This window comes from Gigantopelta aegis, chromosome 3, assembly GCF_016097555.1.
Source record: "Gigantopelta aegis isolate Gae_Host chromosome 3, Gae_host_genome, whole genome shotgun sequence".
NCBI classification, from domain to species: Eukaryota; Metazoa; Mollusca; class Gastropoda; order Neomphalida; family Peltospiridae; genus Gigantopelta; species Gigantopelta aegis.
Window position 1 is genome coordinate 87,934,251 of NC_054701.1, and position 23,382 is coordinate 87,957,632.

A 23,382-nucleotide genomic window follows, 5' to 3' on the forward strand; every position below is an offset into this window, starting at 1 on the left:
CTTTATACATAAGTCTGACTGTTTATATAACCTTTTATATATAGTTAATATTAAAATTATAAATTGTTTAATTGTTTTGTATGTAATATCATCAGTAACATGTGGCAATTTCTTAAAATACTTAACACCAGTACTTTTTTCTTTTCTTTTTTCCCCCTTAATATTATACAAATATACATGAGGAATATTGCCCTCAAGGTATTATGTCACACAGTTTTTGTATGTTCGTGTGTTATTTTTCCAGATAACACTTGTGTGAAGTCGCCAGCTGTCCATAAATTCACGCCAGTCGTCCTATCAACAAGCAGCAGACTGTTTTATGATGATCTTGCAAGAAATATTGAATTGTTCATAGGCGTCTGAAACTGGGGGGGGGGGGGGGGGTCACAATATGCACAATATGAACTTGCATTTAATACGTGGCCCCCCAGTTGCTGCCATCTTCTGATGCCGATGTTGTTGTCAATGTCTTCCATTACACAACGTCCTGGAATAGCTTCTTACAGGAAACTGGTCAAAGATTTTAATATCAAATTCAAGGCCTTTGAAAACATGGGGTTTTTTAGGAGGGGGGGTTGGGGTTTTTTATTCACAGATTCCCTGTTACACTGTGCCTACCCCCATCCAGGAGAAACAAGGGCAGGTGGTCCTTTAAAAACAAGTTATCAGGGCTCGAACGTAACAATTTAACACCTATCACAATTTTTGAAATGTTTTTGCCATAGGCAAAGGACACATTGACAGCAATTTTGAGTCTTCCTAGAGCAATTTTAAACCTGTAACTTTTGCAACAAACATAAAAAACAAAAATTATCCCATCAACTTTGATCCAGTAGCAAAAGTGTGTCATTGGTAAAATCCCTGTCCTAAGGCCATTTGTATCACAACAGCAGCAGTTGCTGTCGGTACCATCATTAAGTTGGAGCCCTGTGTTATCAAGTCAGGTAACAGAGTTTAACGTGCACATTCACAACAAGCTGTTGTAGTGCAAACCTGTCATGGACACAGGTATCAGCCTGGCTGGCTCCTTTGTCCAGGATAGGAAAAGGGTTTGGGGTGGGTGGGAGGAGGGACCGCCAGTATTGGCAGGTGCAAGGAAGCACCAGCAGCCCGACCGGGGTCGGTGGTGGGCGGGGGCATTTTTGGTGCTATTGAATTTTGAATATCCCGTAGGATTAATTAATTTTGGCACATTCTGGAACGGTTTATCGAAAGAAAAAGGGGGCCTGTGCTATAATGAAGTTTTGTTATTAACTGCTCTATTTCATCTAGCTGAGGTTAGAAACTAGGTCAAAGACTAAATTTATGACTTGATTTCATTACTTTTATATACATGTATATATCCAAAAAAAATATAACATTAGAAAAATACAACAGCTTGCATTAATATGCTCTGAGAGAAATATGTGGATTACTCAAACAATAAATACCATAAATCAGATGGTACACAGGGCCTGCAGCAAGTATTAGTTCTGTTAAGTTCAAAAATTTAGATTTATAATCATAGGCATTAAAAGAATAGGTATGTGTGTTCACTGAACTTTCAACTCTGAAAATAATACACTGCCCCAACCCCAGTTGAAAATCAAATTAATATACTGTAAATCAGGAAATGTTAGAAAGCATAAGATTTTAGCGAATTTAACGAGGGCATACAAGCATAATGTTTGGTCATTAAATGAGTCATTTCTTTACAGCCAACAACACTTGTATACCTGAGCATAAGATTTTAATGAGATTTAGTTGAAATGTGGTATGTTGTCAAACTAAATTTGTGCTAATTGTGATGACGTCATATTACCAGTGAGGCGACTTCAAAACTTTGATTTACTAAATATCAAATTAAAATGTTATTTTAGAAATCTTGCTACTCATGTTTTTTAATATGTAAAATATCAACCTTGTCTAGTTAATCAGTATTTGTCTGGGCAGAGACAGATAACATTTAACATAGACTTCGTTAATACATTCCATATTGAAAAACACTTGTGACGAATCCTCTATTTATAATCAGAAATATCTTACAACCTGTAGCAAATTCAGGATAGTCACTTTAAGAGGTCACGGTACCTTTAACAAAACTGCAAAACAAAAGCAAATAACCAAATCCTGCAAAACGTTACTGAAACACAAAAAACCCTGACATGTTGTGATTAAAGATTGCCATGGTAATTATTTATGTAACAAACCTATCATTAATGCATACAGTGGGTTTAATGTGCTAGATAGTATAACATTATTTAATTTTAACAGCGTATGTTGTTAGCAATGACATTCTCTGCATCCTGACACATTTATTAGCAACAGCAGAATGTATTAATATATTTGACCTTTTCGTCTGAGTCCATATGTTGCTCGTGGTATCCGATAGTTGCCAAAACCATAATTTTTGTTATGTAGACAAGTTGATAGAATGTTAAACAGAATTTTATGATTCAATGCAAATAGGCTTCCGGGTCTGGTGCTTATAAAAACGTTTAGGGCCAATTTCATGTCTGGGTTATTGGTGGGTTTTGGAAACATATGTTTACTGTGCATTTCACATGTCTGGTTTTCAATAACCCTTGTTTAACACTGGGTTACAATTGCTTTTTTAAACCTGCCCTTGAGGTGGTGTTTTTGCTGGGTTTGCTCAAAGTAGCTTTTCTTCATGAATAATTTCAGCAGCAAAATCGTGTTTTATGTCAGTATTGCAGAGCCATGAAATGTGAACGTAGTGGATAAAGGGTGGGGGGTCAGGAGGTTCGACACCCCCTTTTATAAAAAATGCCCTTTTGCCTTTTTTTTTTTAGCACGACTGTATAATTAGATCCACCCCTTGACACAACAATTATTTACCATGTTCTTGGCGAACGAAACAACAAAGCGCCTGAGATATATAGAGGATAATAAACGATAAACCAGTTATTATCAAATTTATGTCCTAAGTGAAATAATTTTTAGTTATCACAAACTTTAGCAAGTGACACTTGAAAAATATTTGATGAGGGATATAAATTTGCTAATAACTGGTATCTTGTTTATTTATTTTTTTCTCTAAATGCCTTATTTTAGACGCACATGCGCATACATGTATAGAAACGATGTAAACCACTTTCTTATACACCTATTGGTGAGAACATCACACATTATTTTTTTTATAACACAGTTGCTTATACACATATGTGTGTTGACAATTTTAAGACATACGACTGGCTGCTCCAAGTTGATGACCAGGTCACCAGTGACATACATGCAATGAAAAACAACACAGTGGAAATTGATTACATTGTGGTGTATAGTTAACCTGACAATCATGTGTATGTGATGCATAAGTTAGCTACAAGTGCAACAGCTGTAAATAACTTTTAGTCAAAAAAGATGTTAAAATTTGCTTAAAACCTGGTTTTTGAGGATAACGTCTCATAAAAGACCCATTTTTACCTTAATAAATCGGTTTATTTCTAATCCCTAGAATTCTTCGATTCCACAATTTATACTTTTTGTTCCAACTTTTCGATATCAAGACAAGAAAAATTATCAGTTCTCATTGGCTAATAAATCCTTTTGTCTCGAAGACTATTTTGACAAGACAACGCAAAAATCAATGGCATAAAGAATTAAAATCTATTTAATTCACCCTCCCTCCATTTAAATTATCTTGAAGTTTGTTTATATATTTATTAAAACAGAATGTTAACTGTTAATATTGGTTGATGATGACTTTATTTTCTAATTTGCTTAAAAACATTTAAATCATCAATTTTTTTCAATTTTTAACGTGTTTTGTTAAAATCATTAATGATTTAAAAATGTTTTAATTTAAATGCAAAGTTTTGTCAAGTGCCGGTTATAAATGCCATGTACAGAAATAGGTGGTATAAACATATAGCTAACAACATTTAGGACTGATGCATGGCACATCTCTTGTTGCCTGAGGCCAACTTTCCTACTTAACTGCCAGCTCAGAGCTCATTTGAAACAACAATAATAATAATAATAATAATAATTAACCTACAGGCTTAGGTTATGGGGTTCTGTTTGTACAATGAACTAGTGAAATAGTAATTTGCTTATCTGTGTTAAAGTAGAGAACAATACATTTTGCATGTGATATAGTCAGCACTAGCATTATATCTATTTGTGGCAAAAGGGAACCAATGGACAGGCATATAACTACCAGAGGTATATACTGTTTAATGGTAAAACTCCAATAAAAACATTCTATTAAGTTTTAAACCCATACCTACTCTAATAAAAGTTTTGGCAAAAAACCTAAATTTTTGGCTGAAAATAATAAAGGTTTCTTGACAGATTATCATCAAATTAAAACTCATTTCTAAAACATGGGTGAAGACAAATACTGCAACAGCCAAGATATGCAGTTTTACCTTAAGTAATAATCAATGCAGTACACATGGAGTAAAAGCAGAATTTTGGTTGCTTCACCTTGGCTGTTCCATCAGTAACCTTCAATCCTGTTTTCAAAAAAGGAAATTTAAACTAAGAAATATGATGATCATTTGAAAATATTTCAATTTTTATATTTAAGATTTTTTTTTTTTTTTTACAAGTTGGTATCGGTTTGAAAGAATAACATTTTGATATGAATTTGAACATTATTCTTTATAGGGTTACATGCCAATTCATCGGTTCCCTTTTGACACAAACAGGCTATAACCAAACGGAAACAGTTCTGCTGCTGCCCCTTTTGGTGTATTGAATTTGCATGGTGATATTGAATTACCAAATATGAATATTATGTTGGTATTCTTAATGAAACCTGACCCTAAACTTAACCTAATACTAGTCATAACAAACAAGTTAAAAAAAAGCAAAAAACCATTTGTTATGTGGAATGAGAGGAACTCTTGCCAGATGCTTTAATCATATAGCAGTCCCAATCACGAGGTGTATTACTTTTGATGTAAAATGAATAGATCTTGATATTGCACATTAAATTATTTTGTAACTCAATAACTTAACAGTTACATCCCATAGTCACTATGCAATATCACTGGTATCTTTCACAGCCTGTTAATAAATTTCAAAGTGGTTTGGGAAAACCAATATTTATTTTAATCAAAAGAGACTTGTTGAGAGTGCCCCTGCTCAGACTAACCTAGGTCTAATTCACAAAGCTCTCTTTAACTGTAGTAGCTCTGTTAGGCAAAACCCTATGTCTTTACAAGTTTTTTTCTTACAATTTAATTGCATTGGGTGATCGCAAAGACTGAAAGAGTTTAATGAATTAGACCTCTTATAACTGATATTATGCTAATCCTCTCGGTAAAGAGGGGTAGAAGCCCAGTTCTAATTCAGTGGATATACTGTATTGTTAAAATCAGTACTATAACTTCCTTTGGTTTCACCCACGGATTAAACCGCTGACCATGTAAAACAAGTTTCAAGTTCAAGTTCCTTTGGACATACTGTATTATTACAGTCAGTACAAAGTCAGCACTAAACTTACTTTGGTTTTCGAAAAATGCCCTCTGGAACTGTCTGGAAATCGAGTGTCGTCTGCCAACCGACCCAAACGAGTGTCTGTAGAAAACTTCCGAAGTGCTGGAACACTCGGTCAGGGTATCGCTGTCGAAGCTGTCCCTGAGGCTGCCGCCGTGCCAGCGGTCGTAGATCTCGAACAGCAGTCCGTCCACGATCGAATGCTGACGTTGAAACCTGCAGCCATGTTTGCCGCCGTCCCCTACGTCTCCGTCCGCACCGTCGGACGACAGACTGCCACAACTGGTGAAGTGCATGCTAGAATCCATGGTGCACCACCTCGGGGTGTAGGTGCAGCCAGGGTGGAATATTTCGTCGTCAGAGTCCGAATGAGACACCCTCCTGTCAACCTTCCCGTCCATTTTGCCATCCGGACTTGTCGCTAGTCACTGCAGTACATATGTTGTTTGCCCCGTTGTGCACGCGCCGTGACTGAGACACGTTTTGTAATTCACCTAAAAGTGTCGCCGCCTGTTGCTCGCCCGTGTGGCTTATCAAAATCGATAGTTTTATTAATGTCATTGTGATACACATATCGTATCGGAGTGTTTAAACCAACACTTTTATTACGTGGTTTCTGTTCGTCAGAAAACTATACACTGCAAGTGAAAGGATGCACGAGTAGTGTTAATATACTTTTATACCTGGGGGGGGGGGGGGGGGGGGGGGGGAGAGAGAGAGAGAGAGAGAGAGAGAGAGAGAGAGAGAGAGAGAGAGAGAGAGAGAGAGAGAGATCGCAAACGAGATATACATTGTATTAAACGTGCAATGTTTATATTACATCCATAGAAATATTCAATATACTGAACGCGTTTAAAAACAAAATCAATTATTATTATTTTGTTAAAGGAACATACCCTAGTTTCAACCCGTGAAAATTAACACTAACTTTAGTTAATCTACAAACCTGTAACACATTTGGATAAAGTTATGAGAGAAACATGAGTCTGTGACTTTAAAATGGTGAAATACCCTTTAAAAAATGGACCAAAACTCGACTCCACAAATGTTGCTTCTCAGACGCACGTGCGTTTCTAAAAATATGAGAAATGCATTTTGTGATAGTAAAAACACCAGGATGACCAAAACACACTTCGAATGTACGGAAATGGATAACCTAACCAATAAAATCTAAGCAAAGTATGATTTCAGTTTTCAAAAAAGGCCTCTAATAGTAAAAAATATGCCTTAGTGTTTAAAAACTAGTGTATGTCCCTTTAATCGAAAACCTCTGCCATCAGATAGGTTACACTTTTCCTTGTTTAGCAGAACGATGGCAGTAGCGGACCCAGGGAGGGTAATGTTTTAACCCCCGCCCATCGTTAGCTGCCAAGTAAAAACAAAATGAGTCTACTTTCACCCAACACTGTCGCATGACCATTCCTTGCTGGATATACACAGGACTATATAACATTCTCAAGTGGGTTTGGTATTCTTATTTGGCCTAGATTTTGCTGGCGTTTTGACACCAGCAACAGTTTGACAATCAAACTTATGAAACTTGCTCTTCCTTACAGTACGGGAAACAAAAACTCCGAGGTCATCGAGGGCGCTCGATCCGACGACGTATCGCACCTCAGGCGAACGCTCACTTAGCTGTAACATTTAATTTGCACTCCCCAGGAATATGCACTCCCCCCAGTTATTAGTATACGCACTCTCCTTGAATTATTTGCGCTCCCCTAGTTATTATATACGTATAATATGCACTCTCCACTACTATTCTTAAATACTAATTACATTAATTGTTTATAAAAAGAACTTTAGATTGATAGTAATTTTAGTGCTATTCAATGAATATAATCCACAATCATTATTAGTCCCATACCGGTCCAACCAGAGGGGACTATAGGTTTCATCTCCGTCCTTCGGTCTGTCCGTCCGTCTATCACAAATAGAATTTTAGGATGGGTTTTTTTCCCCACAATACCTCGCGATATTAAGGAGAAATTTGTTATACATGTATAATTTTGTCATATACCATTACATATCAAGTTTGACCGAATTAGTTTTCCGGATTTTTCCCCACCCCTAAATTCCTCAATATATTGAGCTGATATTTTGCGTATAGCTTTATAGCTTCAGGATTTACCTTTTTTTTTAAAAGAGATATGGCCCTTAAATTAGTTTTCGCAATGCCTCAAGATATTGAGCTGAAATTGTGTGTATAGCTTTATAGATCAAGTTTGACTTTCATTACGATTTACTTTTTTTTTTTTTTTTTTTTTTTTTACATAGTTATAACTTGTTATACATATACTCTACACTCCACATTCATTACTATTCATTATTATATTATGCACTCCACATTAATTCGTATTCATTTACATATAATGTACACACACTACGTTTATTTTTAAAATGCCAGCAGAAAAATAGTTCGGGCTTTCTTACAGTAAAAAGAACACTTTCTATGTAATGACGATAACACATTTTAGAGTGAAATTTTCACTCTAAAATGTGTTATCGTCACTGAGTGACTGATAACACTTTTATTTCACTAATATTTTAAGATATTACACTAAATGTTATATAATAAAAATATATTCTGCATTCCACAATTATGATTATATATTTGATATACACTGCACATTCATTACTATACATATAAATGGGGAGTGCAGATTATGCGTATAACAATGATTGTGGGATATAAATTATAAGTATAATAGTGAATGGGGAGTACATATTATATGTATAGTAAGTTATGGGTAGTATAGAATATCTATAGAAATGAATAAGTAATGTAGTTTATATGTATAATAATGAATGGGGGTGCAGATTATATGTATGGTAATGAATGGGGAGTGCATATAATAGTATACGCTGTATATTGTATATATGATTAGTATCATTACTGACAGCAGTAGTGTAGATCTATGACGTGTATGTTATTGGTTTAAATTTAAAAAAAAATGAAAATGGCGTTTTCGCGTGCTTTAAATTATTATTTTAAAAAGGTCGTTCGCGCTTAAAAATGAAAATATCAGAAAATTCCGGAAACATATTTCCATTAGATTGGTCGCCCTGCTGATATTCACATATGTTACTAACATGTACCAATTACCTTTATTTTATCATCATTCTTCTGTTTTCTTAAGTATAATAACTTTCTATTTTTAACGGAAAATCGTTTGCAAGGTCTTTTAAAATACGCTTTTCTTCCTTTATCTACAAAATTATAAATGTTTTTAAACAAACAATGGTTGTCCATATCGGAACCCTGATATGAACAAAGAATGCAGGAATGATGATTGTGATATGTAGATCTACCAATGGGCATACAAGGTGGCACTTCACTAGGGTGGGGTGGGTGCGAAGTAATGGTTTCATTTTTATTATAAAATATGAACCTATTTAAGACCAAGCTTTGCAATGTTATCTCCACATAATTCCTGTCAAATTTCACGGAAGTAAGGGAAGCAATGGATGGGTGAAGAGATTCTGAGATCCATCTGATCACCACACATGATCAGTTATTATTTTTATTCTGCAAATTTGCAAAAGTGGATCCAGGAAAGCGCGGTTGTCAGTTCTGGAGCTAATACCCCAGTTCGGATAAAAACGATAGACATATTCGAGCAAAATGAGCTGGCCTGAAACCTTTTCACCATGTATTTCCATCATTCTACCCGTAATTATTATATTAGTTGTAATCCATTTAAAACTGCTTCAAGTGATTCATTTGCAACCAGAGCGGGGCGGGATTTAGCTCAGTCGGTCAAGTGTTCGCCTAAGGTGCTTGCGTCGCAGTATTAAATCACCTCGACGGATTGGTTTTTTTCTCGTTTCAACCTATTAGAAAATTAAATTAATATATAACCCCCCTCCATCCCCACCCTTCATTCCCCGGTCGCTGTCATGTTCCGACAAGTCTATGTACAATTTGATGGAGCAATAACTTTGAAATTTCAAAATCAACACAACGTACTGTTTAAAAGGTGTTGTTAGGTTTCTTCCTGTATGAACAATATCTGGAGGGGGGGGGGGGGGGGGCACAAGCCATATTTTAATTTAATGTTATTTATATAGAGTTGGACAAAAAAAGAAAAGAAAAAGAGAAGTACATTTGCGTCCTCGAATGGGGATATGTGTCCTACGAGTATTTGTCATAATAAGTAAAATATATATTTGTTATCAGCGGACTCGAAAATCAACAATGTAAAATGTATTTAACGCCAAACACAGGGCCATAGCTAGATTCTTTGTGGACAGATTCATTATTGGAACGGACGAGCATGGACGGCGCAAGGCACTAAGAGGTCCAGGGGCATGCCCACCCATGGCAGGAAATCTAGAGGCTCTGAAATACTATTCTGCAGCCATTTCAGGGAGGTTACTAACTTAAAACGTCAATATCAATAACCAGTAAATGTCTTTTTTTGGAGGGACTGCCCCATGCTCACCTTCCCCCGCTAGCTACGGCCCTGAAACAGGATTAATTATTGTAGTATTAGAGCGGGAATCTTTGCCTACTCTATGGTAGGCAAAACTCCAACGTTTTTGTGCAGGTTTTTTTCGTTATAGAGTTGTCACTGACGTCAGAGAGCGATTATAAATGTCCAAATGTCCATTTAGCCCTTGAACGGGAAAGTACTCGGGCTAACACAAAATAGCACGTTTTAAGGGGAGACAATAGTTTTTCGGGGTAGGGGATTCCCGCCTTGGCCTGAACTTAGACAAAACGGTCACTTTTGTAAACCCCCCCCCCCCCCCCCCCGGCTAGGTACGACCCTGGTAAACCTGGACAACGTATATCTGACTGGGTTATTACAGCAGTGGATTATACATACGAGTTTAGTGATCCGTATAAACAAGCAAACGTTTGCACATCTGTGTATCATACATGTTTATTCACTGTCCAAATACTTAAGTTGGAACTGGTTGGCAAGCACCGTCTCTCTAATCAGGGTCAGATTAAGTGTTGCAGGCAATACAGGTAGGCCTACATACATACATACAAACAAACAAACATACATACAGCTATTTACACATCTTACTCTCAGGGCTGTATTAGGCCTGTAGGAACGGTTCTCCCACTATTTAAATAAACATTGGCTGGTGCTCCACAAGGGACTGTGCCCCCCCTCCTCTCCTCCCCCCCCCCCCCGCCCCACGTATATCGTTCATATAGGCCTATTTACCTGACAAAAAATAGCAGTTTAAATAAATTAAAATAGTCTTTATCATGATCGTGTCAATTATATCACGTGATTAAAAAAAGTCCCACTTTTTAAAGTTGATTGAGGGGAAAAGTATGCAATGTAGAACATTGAAATTTAGCATAAATCAAGTTTATTATGTTGTGATTTGATGAAACAATTTTCATTTTGATATATATTTATATCTTACTTTTAAAATGGCCTGTAATACAAAACGTGATGTCAAAAATGCTATTCCAATGAAAACCTACTCAACATCTACATGCAGTATGTTCTAAAACAACAGTCAATTGGCTCACCATTCTTTTATCTCACAGCCCAATCTTTTGTTAAAGGATGAAATACACTTTTTTAATTTTTAGCCCATTATTTTTTTCCCCAATGTCAAGATTTCTTTTTAAAATATTTGTACAGATGAAACGGTCTGCATGACTGAATTTGACATTCTCGTTGAGAGTACCATAATGAATAGTCCATAGGAATACAGTTGAGGAACTTTTTTCTTTTTTTTAAATGTATTGTTGGGAACAAAAATAACATTCGAATGAATAAAATTATTTTTATCTTAGGGAAAAAAATGAGGCATTGTATGTTCTATTCTGTACCAATTAAATAAAGTTTGTTTTGTGTAACGACACCACTAGAGCACACTGATTTATTAATCATTGGCTATTGGATGTCAAACATGGTAATTTTGACAGTCATAGAGAGGAAACCCATTACATTTTTCCATTAGTAGCAAGGGATCTTTTTATATGCACCATCCCAAAGACAGGATAGCACATACCACAACTTTTGATATACCAGACCCACCGTGCATCAAGCAAGCACTTTACTACTGGGCTACGCCCCGCACCCTGTACCAATTATTGTTCACTCGCAATCTCGCATGTGATAATATCAATTGCACATACACCATCAAACTACCGGTAACTCAAATAAAAGTAGTAAAAAAACCCACCCTATAAGTTGGTTTCCACAGTCTTGCTAGAGAATTGGTTATTACTGCCATACAGCAGTCTTTGAACATGTATAGACAATACTCCCGGAGTGTCTTGTGATATCGTAATTTATCAGCATGAGTTGATAAAAGTATGAAATCCGAGGCTTGCCAAAGATTTTTATACTTTTATCAATGAGCGACGATAAATTATGATATCACAAGACACAAGGGGGGTATTCTTTTTATCATCCATTATCATTATTTTCATTTGTGACAATTGTAAACAATGTCAGTAATGTGGGCTATATTTGGTAGCGGTAGACTCGTTAACTAGCAGAACGACAGTGGTGTGATGTCACTAATGATAGGTTTAGGGCAGAAAACAAACACAATGACGAACATAAGAAGCGATATCTTCTAGGAGAATATTGCAAATTATAGTGTCTGTGATATCTCCTACAAAAGACTTTAATGGATGATAATAGAATACATTAACCAATAAATCACTCTATCCATACTGGAGGTAAAGGTACAAGGAACATTTGAAAAACCTGTAGCCTAACCACGTACAGCATTAAACATTTTAATTTATTTTAAATCAAATTTAAAATTGTACTATTGTTCAGTGCAGACTGGCTAGATCACACACCATTATATATCACTCCTCAGTATTTTTCTATCATTAGAAAGGAACATCAGTAATTTTACTTGTATCCTTTATTAGGCTACTGGTCATCTCTTACACTGCACAGGCCTCCCAGCCACTTGTACATAATAAAATATAGGAAATATAGGAATTTGCATACCAAAATATAGGAGTTTTATAGGAATTTTGAGGTCAAATATAGGAGTTTTATAGGAACCAATTATCATGATTATAGGCATTTTACACAGATTTTTAAAGACATTTACATTACTAATGGTATGTTCTTACCTTGCATATGTACACAAGATACCATCTACTACATCAACAAACAGGGTTGAAAATTAGCAGTCGCCCGGTTGCCAGTAGCAACCTTTATTGGCTATGGGCGACTATGAATTTCACAAAGGTAGTCCATTGGGCAACCATTGATTTTAGAATCTGGTGAATATGGTACCAGGTGAAAAATTAACGCACTGAAACCGAATCGAATGTGACAAAACACACCGCTATTGTGCTGGCGCGAACTACAGATATGGCAACAGACGACATTATAGAACATGTTCTATATTTTGACAACGCCACTTACCAGACTCAGCCAAGGCTTTAAAATAATATATATGTTTTTTAAAGTTGTCAGATTAATGGACTGGATACGCCATAATTGTTTAGTAGACCTACTTTTTGACATTATTCAATGTATTAATCATATTTAATTAGCTTATATTATTCTGGGACAAAATCAAATTTTAACATGTACTTTTAACTCACACTAACAATAAAAGTTCCATTACTACATGGATTATTTCAAAAGTCAGTTAACTGGCATGTAGGCCTAAAGATAAAATTCATATAAAAACATATTAATTTATTAAATTGTAAACCCATATCATCTGAAATACCATTTTTTTGGGGTAAAACATTCAGTGTAAATAAAAACAATATATATTTATAAAACTGCATAGAATAAATCCAACGTAATCTGAACGAAAAAAACTGTAATTTTAGAATTTTTATTTATATCCCTGTATTAAAAATTATATTTAATCTGTATTATTTAATGATAACTTTTAAAGTAACTTTTATTTTTACTGGACTATTTCTTTTTTTCTCTTTAAATGTGATTTGGGTTGATATGGGTTTAAAACAATAATATGTTTCTACTATGAATTTTAACTTTATTCGTTTTGAAGTTACATGCCAATTCATCGGTTTCCTTTTGACGCAAATGTACTAAATACATGGTTATTATTCAACAAAGAACATTCTAGTTTTGATTTAGGCTGTGCAGTTAAATTGGAAGCCTAGTTGAATTTGAGAAGGGCCAGTAAGATTTTTCTTCAACTGGCCCTGCTGGCAACCATGATTTTCATGTTAATTTTCAACCCTGAACAAATATGTACCAAAGAAGTGTTTTATTTAACGACGCCCACAACACATTTTATTTACGGTTATATTGCGTCAGACATATGGTTCAGGACTACACAGATTTTGAGAGGAAACCCGCTGTCGTCACTACATGGGCTACTCTTCCGATAGGCAGCAAGGGATCTTTTATTTGCGCTTCCCACAGGCAGGATAGCACAAACCATGGCCTTTGTTGAACCAGTTATGGATCACTGGTCGGTGCAAGTGGTTTACACCTACACATTGAGCCTTGCGGAGTACTCACTCAGGGTTTGGAGTCGGTATCTGAATTAAAAATCCCATGCCTCGACTGGGATCCGAACCCAGTACCTACCAGCCTGTAGACCGATGGCCTGCCACGCCGCCACCGAGGCCGGTAAATGTGTACCAAGGCTTGCCAGCAGTCCATGCAGATATCCAGGATAATTTGAAAGTTGGTGCACATTTAAAGCATCTTCTGAATTTCTGACAGGCTGGGCCTGCTGCTTGGCCTTTCACTGCGAATATAACTCAGTAACATATTTTATTCATCGGCATTTTGGCAAAGCAATTGAGTCAAATATAGGAAATGAATCTCAATATAAGAGTTTTATAGGATCCTATAAAAAAAATATAGGAAATATAGGAGGTCTGACTGCAGCACACCATAGATCTTCAGTATTTTTATTAATCAAAGGCATCAATAAAGTTACATATTATAAACCTCTACCGTCCAATGGCAATAACCCTCAGAGACAAAAATGTTTCTTTTGGACCAAGTGACATATTATGAACCTTGGCCATCCAGGGGCAATAACCCTCAGAGACTAAAATGACAGTGGGCCAAAAATCTAGAAGATATCACAGGATCTTGAAAACCTGGGGCGAATGTATGCTTTTTCACAAACAACATGGACTAAAATTCCAAATTCCGTACAAAATCTGGAGATTTTTCTTCTGTGGAATAAATTTTTGTGTGGAAAGAATTACAAATGCACAAAAAAAGAATGGTTTTAAACAGTTTATTTTATCGACTGATGCATGTATTTCTTGTATAATATAAACGCTAATGTTATGTTGTACTACAATATTAGTCATGATGAACATCCGCAATGTCCAGTGAACCACAGTACGAGAAATCCATTCCTTTAGTCAACCAAACTGTAACAGAATTTTTCAGTCAATCCTGTATCCATAAAAAAAACCTCTATCACACATCCAGAGAGAATCGGCAGAACACAAAGTATCTCTAAAAAATCTAATATTCCTAGGGACAGGCTTTTCTTGTTATCGCATTCTGAAAAAAAAAAAAAACCAATAAAAAAAACCTGAAACCAATAAAAACTATTCATAATTAACAAAACAAACAGGGCTGCAGTCATATTTTCAAAATGGGGAGCAGAGGGGATGACATACCGACAAATAAACTTACCATATATAACAAACAAAAGGTGCTTGTTTAAAGGAAAGGAAAGTTTGGTTAACAACACCTCAGCACATTGGAAAATACAACTATTTGGTGTGTAATATGATAATTTGGACACTTGGACTAGAGGTAGCTAAAGATGTTTTATATACACTTGTCCACAAACAGGACAGAACATACACCGGCCTTTGTGGGGTATTGATAACGATGGGGATAACAATGGGTCCACCGAAAAGGTTTGATCCTACAACCAAGCCAAGTGTTCTACCAACTGAGCTAAATCCTTCCCCCAGGGGACACAGAAAACCTGCTGTTGCCACACACGTTAACCATACAAACAGCAGCAAGGCATCTTTTATATTCACTTTTCAATAGACAAAACAGTAAATACCATGAGCTTTGATGTACCACTTGTGGAATTGGATAGTTTTGGGAAAAAGCCAATTCAATTGAGGGCAATTGATCCTACAACCCACTGCACCTCAGGTGACCACCCTACCACAGACCTACATCCTGCTGTGTCAAGAAAAAAGTTTGTTTGTTTTACTTAACGACACCACCAGGACACACTGATTTATTAATCATCGGCTAATGGATGTCAAACATTTGGTAATTCTAACACATTGTTTTGAGAGAAAACCTGCTAAATATTTTCATTAATTGCAAGGGATCTTTCATATGCACTTTCCCACAGACAGAATAGCACATACCAGTCATGGTGCACTGGATGGGACGGGGGAAAACCCTCAGTTAAAGAATACCCCTGTCAAGAAGTAAGCTTTAAGAAACCAACCTGCCTGGACTTTTCTACACAGCACGTGAAGTCTCGAACTTCCTTGGCACAGTTAAGAGTCTTACACTCGTTCTCAATATAACAGTTATACACCTTGGACTGCAGGTCTTGACAGACCGGAGATGATGAATGCTTCCTGAATAACAAAAACATTTCTAACTGAAATATCAATTATAAAAGATGCAGAAATTATTACCAGAGTGCGTTTCGGTATTGTTAAAATCACATATTAATTTTATTATACAAGCCTAATGTGAGCACAATACATAATTTTTACATATATGATATAGATGATACTGAAACATACATAGGTAATAATCTCTTTATCATATAATCTCTAACTTAATACAATGTCACTTCATACTTAACGGAGCCATCAATCTTAAGTCTGGTAGGTACTTCGTTCACGTCCCAGTACCGGCTCCCACCCAGAGAGAGATGTGTGATGTAACTACACAGACTTCTTCCCACCATCCACTAACCATGGACAGACAGCTGAGGTTTGTGCCCAGCACAGTGTGCCTAAACATTAATTCAAGATAACAAGAAAATCAAGTTGAAATGAAAGCACTCACATGAACTTCTTTTCAACTTCCTGAACAGCCTTGGCAAACTGGTCAACTGATGTTTTGAGAAGGGCGTCATTCTTAAAATATAGTGAAACTCCATAACAATCCAGTTAATTAGAAATTAACCAAGTTACAATGCACTGGTATTAGAACTTAGTAACAAAAGGAAGAAAAAGAATGAACAAAACAACAATGTAAAAAGATTTACAAATATACAGATTAAACAGGGTTTCTAGACTACTTGCACTATCTACCGATGGGCTATAGCTACGTGATTGGTCCATACTTGCACTATCTACCGATGGGCTATAGCTACGTGATTGGTCGATACTTGCACTATCTACCGATGGGCTATAGCTACGTGATTGGTCCATACTTGCACTATCTACCGATGGGCTATAGCTACGTGATTGGTCGATACTTGCACTATCTACCGATGGGCTATAGCTACGTGATCGGTCCATACTTGCACTATCTACCGATGGGCTATAGCTACGTGATCGGTCGATACTTGCACTATCTACCGATGGGCTATAGCTACGTGATTGGTCGATACTTGCACTATCTACCGATGGGCTATAGCTACGTGATTGGTCGATACTTGCACTATCTACCGATGGGCTATAGCTACGTGATCGGTCCATACTTGCACTATCTACCGATGGGCTATAGCTACGTGATCGGTCCATACTTGCACTATCTACCGATGGGCTATAGCTACGTGATCGGTCCATACTTGCACTATCTACCGATGGGCTATAGCTACGCGATCGGTCCATACTTGCACTATCTACCGATGGGCTATAGCTACGCGATCAGTCCATACTTGCACTATCTACCGATGGGCTATACTTACGCGATCGGATGGGCTATAGCTACGCGATCGGTCGATACTTGCACCATCTATCGATGGGCTATAGCTACGCGATCGGTCGATACTTGCACCATCTACCGATGGGCTATAGCTATGCGATCGGTCGATACTTGCTGCACTATCTACCGATGGGCTATAGCTACATGATCAGTCGATGCTTGTGCAGTCTACAGAAGGCTATGCTAACAACAGGTCCATTAATGGTGCAACATGCTTCATTAATGCTTGCACGATCTACTGATAGCTACGCTAACAACAGATCCATTGATGGTGCAGCATGACTGAATTATAACACAGATCGGTCGTAAGCACATCTGATTTTATCAACAGAGGGATGAATGTATTATGTTTTGGTGAACATGCTATTTAAAATACACCATGTCTTACATTTTACCACAAAGAATATAAATCACCGGTGAGATGGAGAAATAGTGGTTTTGAGATGACAGTGCCAGTACAAAATTTTAATCTGTTTTGTTTAACGAAGCAAAAGATCTTTTATATGCACTTCCCACTGACAGGACAGCAGATACCACGGCCTTTGATATACCTGTCATGGTGCACTGGCTAGGATGGGGGGGGGGGGGGGGGGGGGGAGAATTCTATTTAAAAATGGGTCTACTGAGGTGGTTCAATCCTACAACACAAGCACCTCAGGCAAATGGTCTACCGCGTCTGCTAGATTCCGCCCACCACTGCAGAGATTCAGTGGTTTTGAGTTGACATTGGTACTAGTGAAATGTACCAGAATTAGATAATTTACTTGAATAACCATGTATTGTACAGACTGTTTATTTGTTACACAAAAAATTGCAGTTAAATGTGCTAAAGTTACAAACAAAATATTCACAAACAAAAATCAAGTTAAACTTAATGAAATTACTTTAGCATCCAACTCTTGAAGCTTTTGCTTGTAAAAGTTCTCCATCTGTAGTAAGGCGGACATCTCTCCTTCTGTTCTCCTAGGGAAAGGTCTAGGGATGGTAACCTGCAAAACATGTATTGATTATGCTTACTGAATTTGATTAATAACTTCTGCTCCCTCAGGGAAAGTAAATGTCCTAATATTAATGTGTAAAATACACATTTATTACATACCTATTCAATCTTACTATAGCAATAAAGACATTTTGAAACCATTTTGAAACCATTTTGCGATCTGGACCGGAACTTTTAAATGGGGAATTCCCTTTTTATTTTTAATGCAGTTAGCGCCTTTCATTTAATGACCTCATATGTGATTTACAAATTACGTTACATCATATTTGAAACATTACACAAGGCTGCCACAGAGTATGATTCTTAACGTTAAGTGAATTCATGAAAGGAGGATTGATAATAGATTTAACAAAGTGTTGTTAAGACGTTAAATTAAAAACCGGTTTTGTAAAACATAAAAGAAGGTATGTAATAAATACAGAACTTCACACATGTTGTTTTCGCTTCCTATTTATTGCACTTGTTTATTTTGAGAAAGAACAAATCACTAGACCGCCCAAAATAAATGTGTGCAATAAATAGGAAGTGAAAACAACGTATCATTTCTCTGATACTAGTTCAAAGACAGTAATTTTTAACTCCCTATATTTATATGGTATCAGTATGGTAACATATTAAATGGCTCCCCATAATCTTAAGTTAGGGAAGCAATTAAACACTTCCCTCAATGCTTTTCATGTTGAGGTCTGTTTAACCCACAGCTATTAGGTGTTTAATATAGCAACTATGACACTTGGTCTGGATAGTTAAAAAGGTAAAGTTTGTTTTGTTTAACGACACCACTAGAGCACATTGATTTATTAATTATGGAAGTTTGTTTGCTTTGTTTAATGACAACACTAGATTTACTGGATGTCAAACAATTTTTGGTAAATTTGGCATATAGCCGTAGAGAGGAAAACCTGCTACATTTTCCCCATCAGTAGCAAGAGATCTTTTATATGCACCATCCCACAGACAGGATAGCACATACCACAGCCTTTGGTATACCAGTCATGGTGCACTAGCTGGTACAAGAAATAATCCAATGTGCCCACCGACTGGGATTGATCCTAGACTGACTGCACATCAAGCAAGTGCTTTACCACTGGGCTATGACTCGCCCCGGTTCTAAACTAAATGTCCATCAATGAAGCCGACAAAACCAATAACATACGCGTACAAATACCGTAAACTAGTTTCTAAAAAACCCACAATAAGCCAGACACAATATTGATTATTTTTAAGGTACTCTTTATAGAATTTAACTTTAATAATTCAATTTCATATAAGTTTATAAAATAAAGCATAAATTTATGTATCAAAACGGACAGTGAACAAATAAGAATCCTGCCATGGATCCAAATTTTCTAAATTCTAAAATGCAACCCTTTAAACTCTGGATCCCGTCTAAAATGGATAAATATTTGGTCCTCAGCGTGATCTGGTTTAATTGTAGTTTGAAAATGCTCACTTCTGGGGCTGGGCTTGGTCTGAAACAATCTGAAATATGCACACAAAAAAAAGAGAGTAAAACTGACAAAACAGGGAAAAAAGCAAGTATTTATTTAAGTGGTGTAACTGAATACAAGTTACATAAATTCCATGAGAAGATTTTGTTTAACAACACCACTAGAGCACATTGGTTTATTAATCACTGGCTATTAGATTTCAAACATTTGGTAATTTCGATATAAAGTTTTAAAGAAAACCGCTACATTTTTCCATTAGTAGCATGGGATCTTTTATATGCACCATCCCACAAACATGATAGCATATACCATAGCCTTTGATATACCAGTCATGGTGCACTGGACTGAGTGACAAATGGCCCAATGGGCCCACCAACATATCTACAAAATGTAATCCTTTATACATACCAACAGCATGATATAAATACTGGGGAGAGAGGGTGTTGGGGGTGGAGGATGCATTTGACTAGATACACAAGCTCAAACAAGACCTCAAATTTAGATTTTAAAGAAAAAGTTGTTACATTTCTAGACTTCATGTTATTATTGTTAGGACATACAGGATTAAACATTTCAATCAGGTAAAATAATTAAAACATATCTTAATGGACTTAAAACATCTTAATTGATTTAAATATGAACTTGCACAGCAGGTTTGTTAAAGTTCCCATAATAGTGGAAAATAAATGGAATCATATAATTGTGTCAACAAAACAAAATGTATGCTTTAAAAGAACACAACAAATAACAGCAAAAATTATCAGTTGAATTTAAAATTTATTATCCCAGATTTACCATTCATAAATCCACGTAAGTTAATTAGTATCAAATCATTCATCTCCAATAATAAATATATATTTACTCTAATTTATTTTTACCTTCAGAATCAGCTTCACCTTTTAACCGTTTGACAACCGACTCTGATATCTGAAATGAAAAAAATTATAAATAAAAAATAAAAAGATAATAATAAAAGCACACAACTTTAAAATATTTTAACATCAATGATCACTATACATCAGGGGTGAGGAAAAGCCCTTTTTTCCTGGTCTGGGACCGATTCTCGATCTCTGAGAACGAAATATTTTTTTATAAACGTGTTTGCCGGTCCCACTTTTGTCATTCTTGTCGGTCTGAAGCACCTGTCCATTTCTATTATTGGAACATGTTTTTTAATTTTTTTTATTCCTTTCTTCCCCCCGGTAGTGATGACATCAAGTGGGACCGATTGACAATTTTATTTTTCCACACTCCTGCTATACATGTAGGTTATCTTCTTACAGTTTATCTTGCATTTCAGTTCAGTACAGTTTCCTCTAACATGAACATCAGGCCTCCCCATTTAGAAATGGCAGGAAAGCAATCCATTGTTGTCCTGATAATTCCAGGTGAGAAATTTCAAATAAGGTTCAACACACTGAAAAATATACGCATCACACATACTAAAGCAAAATGAGGAAACACAAGGCAGAAATTCTCTCCAGCTGCTCACCTCTCACGGTAGAAACATTCACCTCTCATGGTAGAAACACTCACCTCTCATGGAAAGGCCTGAATACAGTTCAATTGTCTGCCTATTGCCATGTATTGTTACAATATTGTAGGTTTGTTTTAGTCGTTTGTTTACACTTATTTCCGTGCTTATATCCACTTACGGTACGAGCATGCTGTCCTGGGCACATACCTCAGTTATGTGGGCTGTTTGTCTAAGACACTGAGGCCGGTTATGTTGTATGTACAAAGGATGACCATTTATACAGAGACAGAAACTACTGCTCTCAAAAAATCAATGAGCAAATAGGCAGTTTCTAATGCCGATTTTATTTTTACTTCTAATAATAATATTTTGGCTTGTGAGCTCAAACAAGGTAGGGAAAATACTGGAAATGATACATTATACAGTTCATTTGAAATTAGTAATTTAAAAATGATACTGCCACTTTGTTTTGTTTTTGTTACACCCGGTAGTATAGCTTGGAGCAAAGTGATGTCAGCTCTGTCCAATGGCTCTATGCACAGTGTAAACAAACGCTCTAATTTATGACAAGGCGCTTCGTTTTCATCAACCTGACTTGTAAAACAACATAAATGACTTGATAGTATAATAAACTATTTAACTAAATATATTTCAATTTGCATCAATAGAACGTGACGTGACACGTTAGGTATTACATAACCACCAGCTCACCGGAGGGCATATTCATGGGGATGGTACAAAATGGCTGAGTCCGTTATATATAATAGCCGTCACATTTAAGTGTTTTATTAATTAATTATATGACTATACTTGTTGATATTAAGCAATAATGTGCATTATATATCGTTGACTATGGTTTCACTACACAGATCACTTCCGGGTGAGAGTTCATTGATCACGGTCCACTATAGTTCCTAATTGTGACACATATTCACTTCTAGAAAATGGTGAAGAATTAAAACAATATGTATGTTTAATGGTAAGCCTTCTGGCTGTATTTTGCCCATGTTATTTTGTAATATTGTGCATCGACCTTTTGGGACATGGGTATATAGCACAAGTGACAGCCGGAGTGAATCGGTTAATGAACCACCTGTTCAAACCGGTACTACAGCCAGATGCGGTCATATAGCAAAAAACTGAGTCGGAAATGTTTTCAATTTTGGAGTGAAAATAAATGCTAATATAATGTATGTTCGCAATGGTGTATGTTGTTAGTGCCAACAAGAACCCGTTCTATGGGCAATCTTCGCTTGAAGTTGGGCAGTTTAACATGGGTTTCAATGGCAGATGACATCTGTGTAATGAGACCTATGCATACGAGGCCAAATGCCTTAATTGTCCCCACCTTTAAAAAATTGGGTATAATATCCGCCTGGTCCCCTCCATTATTATTTTTAGTTAGGGTTGAGGGTTAGGGTTAGGGTTAGGGTTAGGGTTAGGGTTAGGGTTAGGGTTGGGGTTGGAGTTAAGGTTAGGGTTAGGGTTAGAGGAAGGGGGGACCGGGCGGATATTTTTTCCAAAAATTGGTACCTAAATGAATGTATTGTCATGTAAACGTTTGGTATTGTACAGTATAATTTTTAAAGGATTCATTTCAAAATGCTGTGGTTTTCGAGAACAAGGATACATCTACATGTAGTGAACGCTTAGTCGCATCATTTCACATCTGGACATCTGTGTTAATTTCCTCCAAAAGCACCAAAAAACCCATCCTTGACAGTTGAGGATTTTAACACAGAATGTAATCACCAATGTGTCAAAGAGTTCCAAATGTTCTTCAAATAAGAACCCTAATCTTAAACCTAACCTATTGTTTAAAAATTGGTGAAAGTCGCAACTTATGACAGTTATTGTGCTACTAACGCCAATTTATTTAATTCAAAAGTTGTTTGGTTTTAGGCTAACTGTTTTTGGTCTCTAAATTCGGATGACCGGTCCTGGTAGGGCAACAATAAAATGGAGACAGAATGAGAGGCAATCTAAGTCTTCACACAAATTCAAGCGTCACCACTGCCGCACTTCATGAGATTACCTTCACAACCCCCGTTTCATCCATTTGCTCTACTACAACACGATGCGTGCTGCCAGTAGCCCCCATTCCAAGAAATCGTGCTGCCACAAACCCGGAAATTTACACTCCAAGGTCAGCGGAAAGTCGTGTGCAGCAGTAAA

The 23,382-nt window shown here is 36.5% G+C and overlaps 2 protein-coding genes across 2 annotated transcripts in view; both read right to left on the minus strand.

Moving 5' to 3' along the window:
• The window catches only part of LOC121369265 (TBC1 domain family member 30-like), a 64,251-nt gene extending 58,383 nt beyond the window's left edge, over positions 1-5,868 (minus strand). Inside the window, exon 1 of the mRNA XM_041494227.1 lies at positions 5,453-5,868. Coding sequence (XP_041350161.1) covers positions 5,453-5,846 — 394 coding nt within the window. The 5' untranslated portion in view covers positions 5,847-5,868. The remainder of the gene's footprint in view (positions 1-5,452) is intronic.
• Positions 5,869-14,626: 8,758 nt separating this feature from the next.
• Positions 14,627-23,378, minus strand: LOC121369266 (MICOS complex subunit MIC19-like). The gene is made up of 7 exons (XM_041494228.1): positions 23,243-23,378; positions 20,609-20,657; positions 19,733-19,761; positions 18,164-18,268; positions 16,413-16,483; positions 15,838-15,973; positions 14,627-14,915 (listed from the first exon to the last, which is right to left on the minus strand). Exons 1-7 carry the CDS (start codon positions 23,306-23,308, stop codon positions 14,886-14,888), a joined length of 486 nt encoding a protein of 161 aa, XP_041350162.1. The 5' UTR covers positions 23,309-23,378; the 3' UTR covers positions 14,627-14,885.
• Positions 23,379-23,382: the final 4 nt, after the last annotated feature.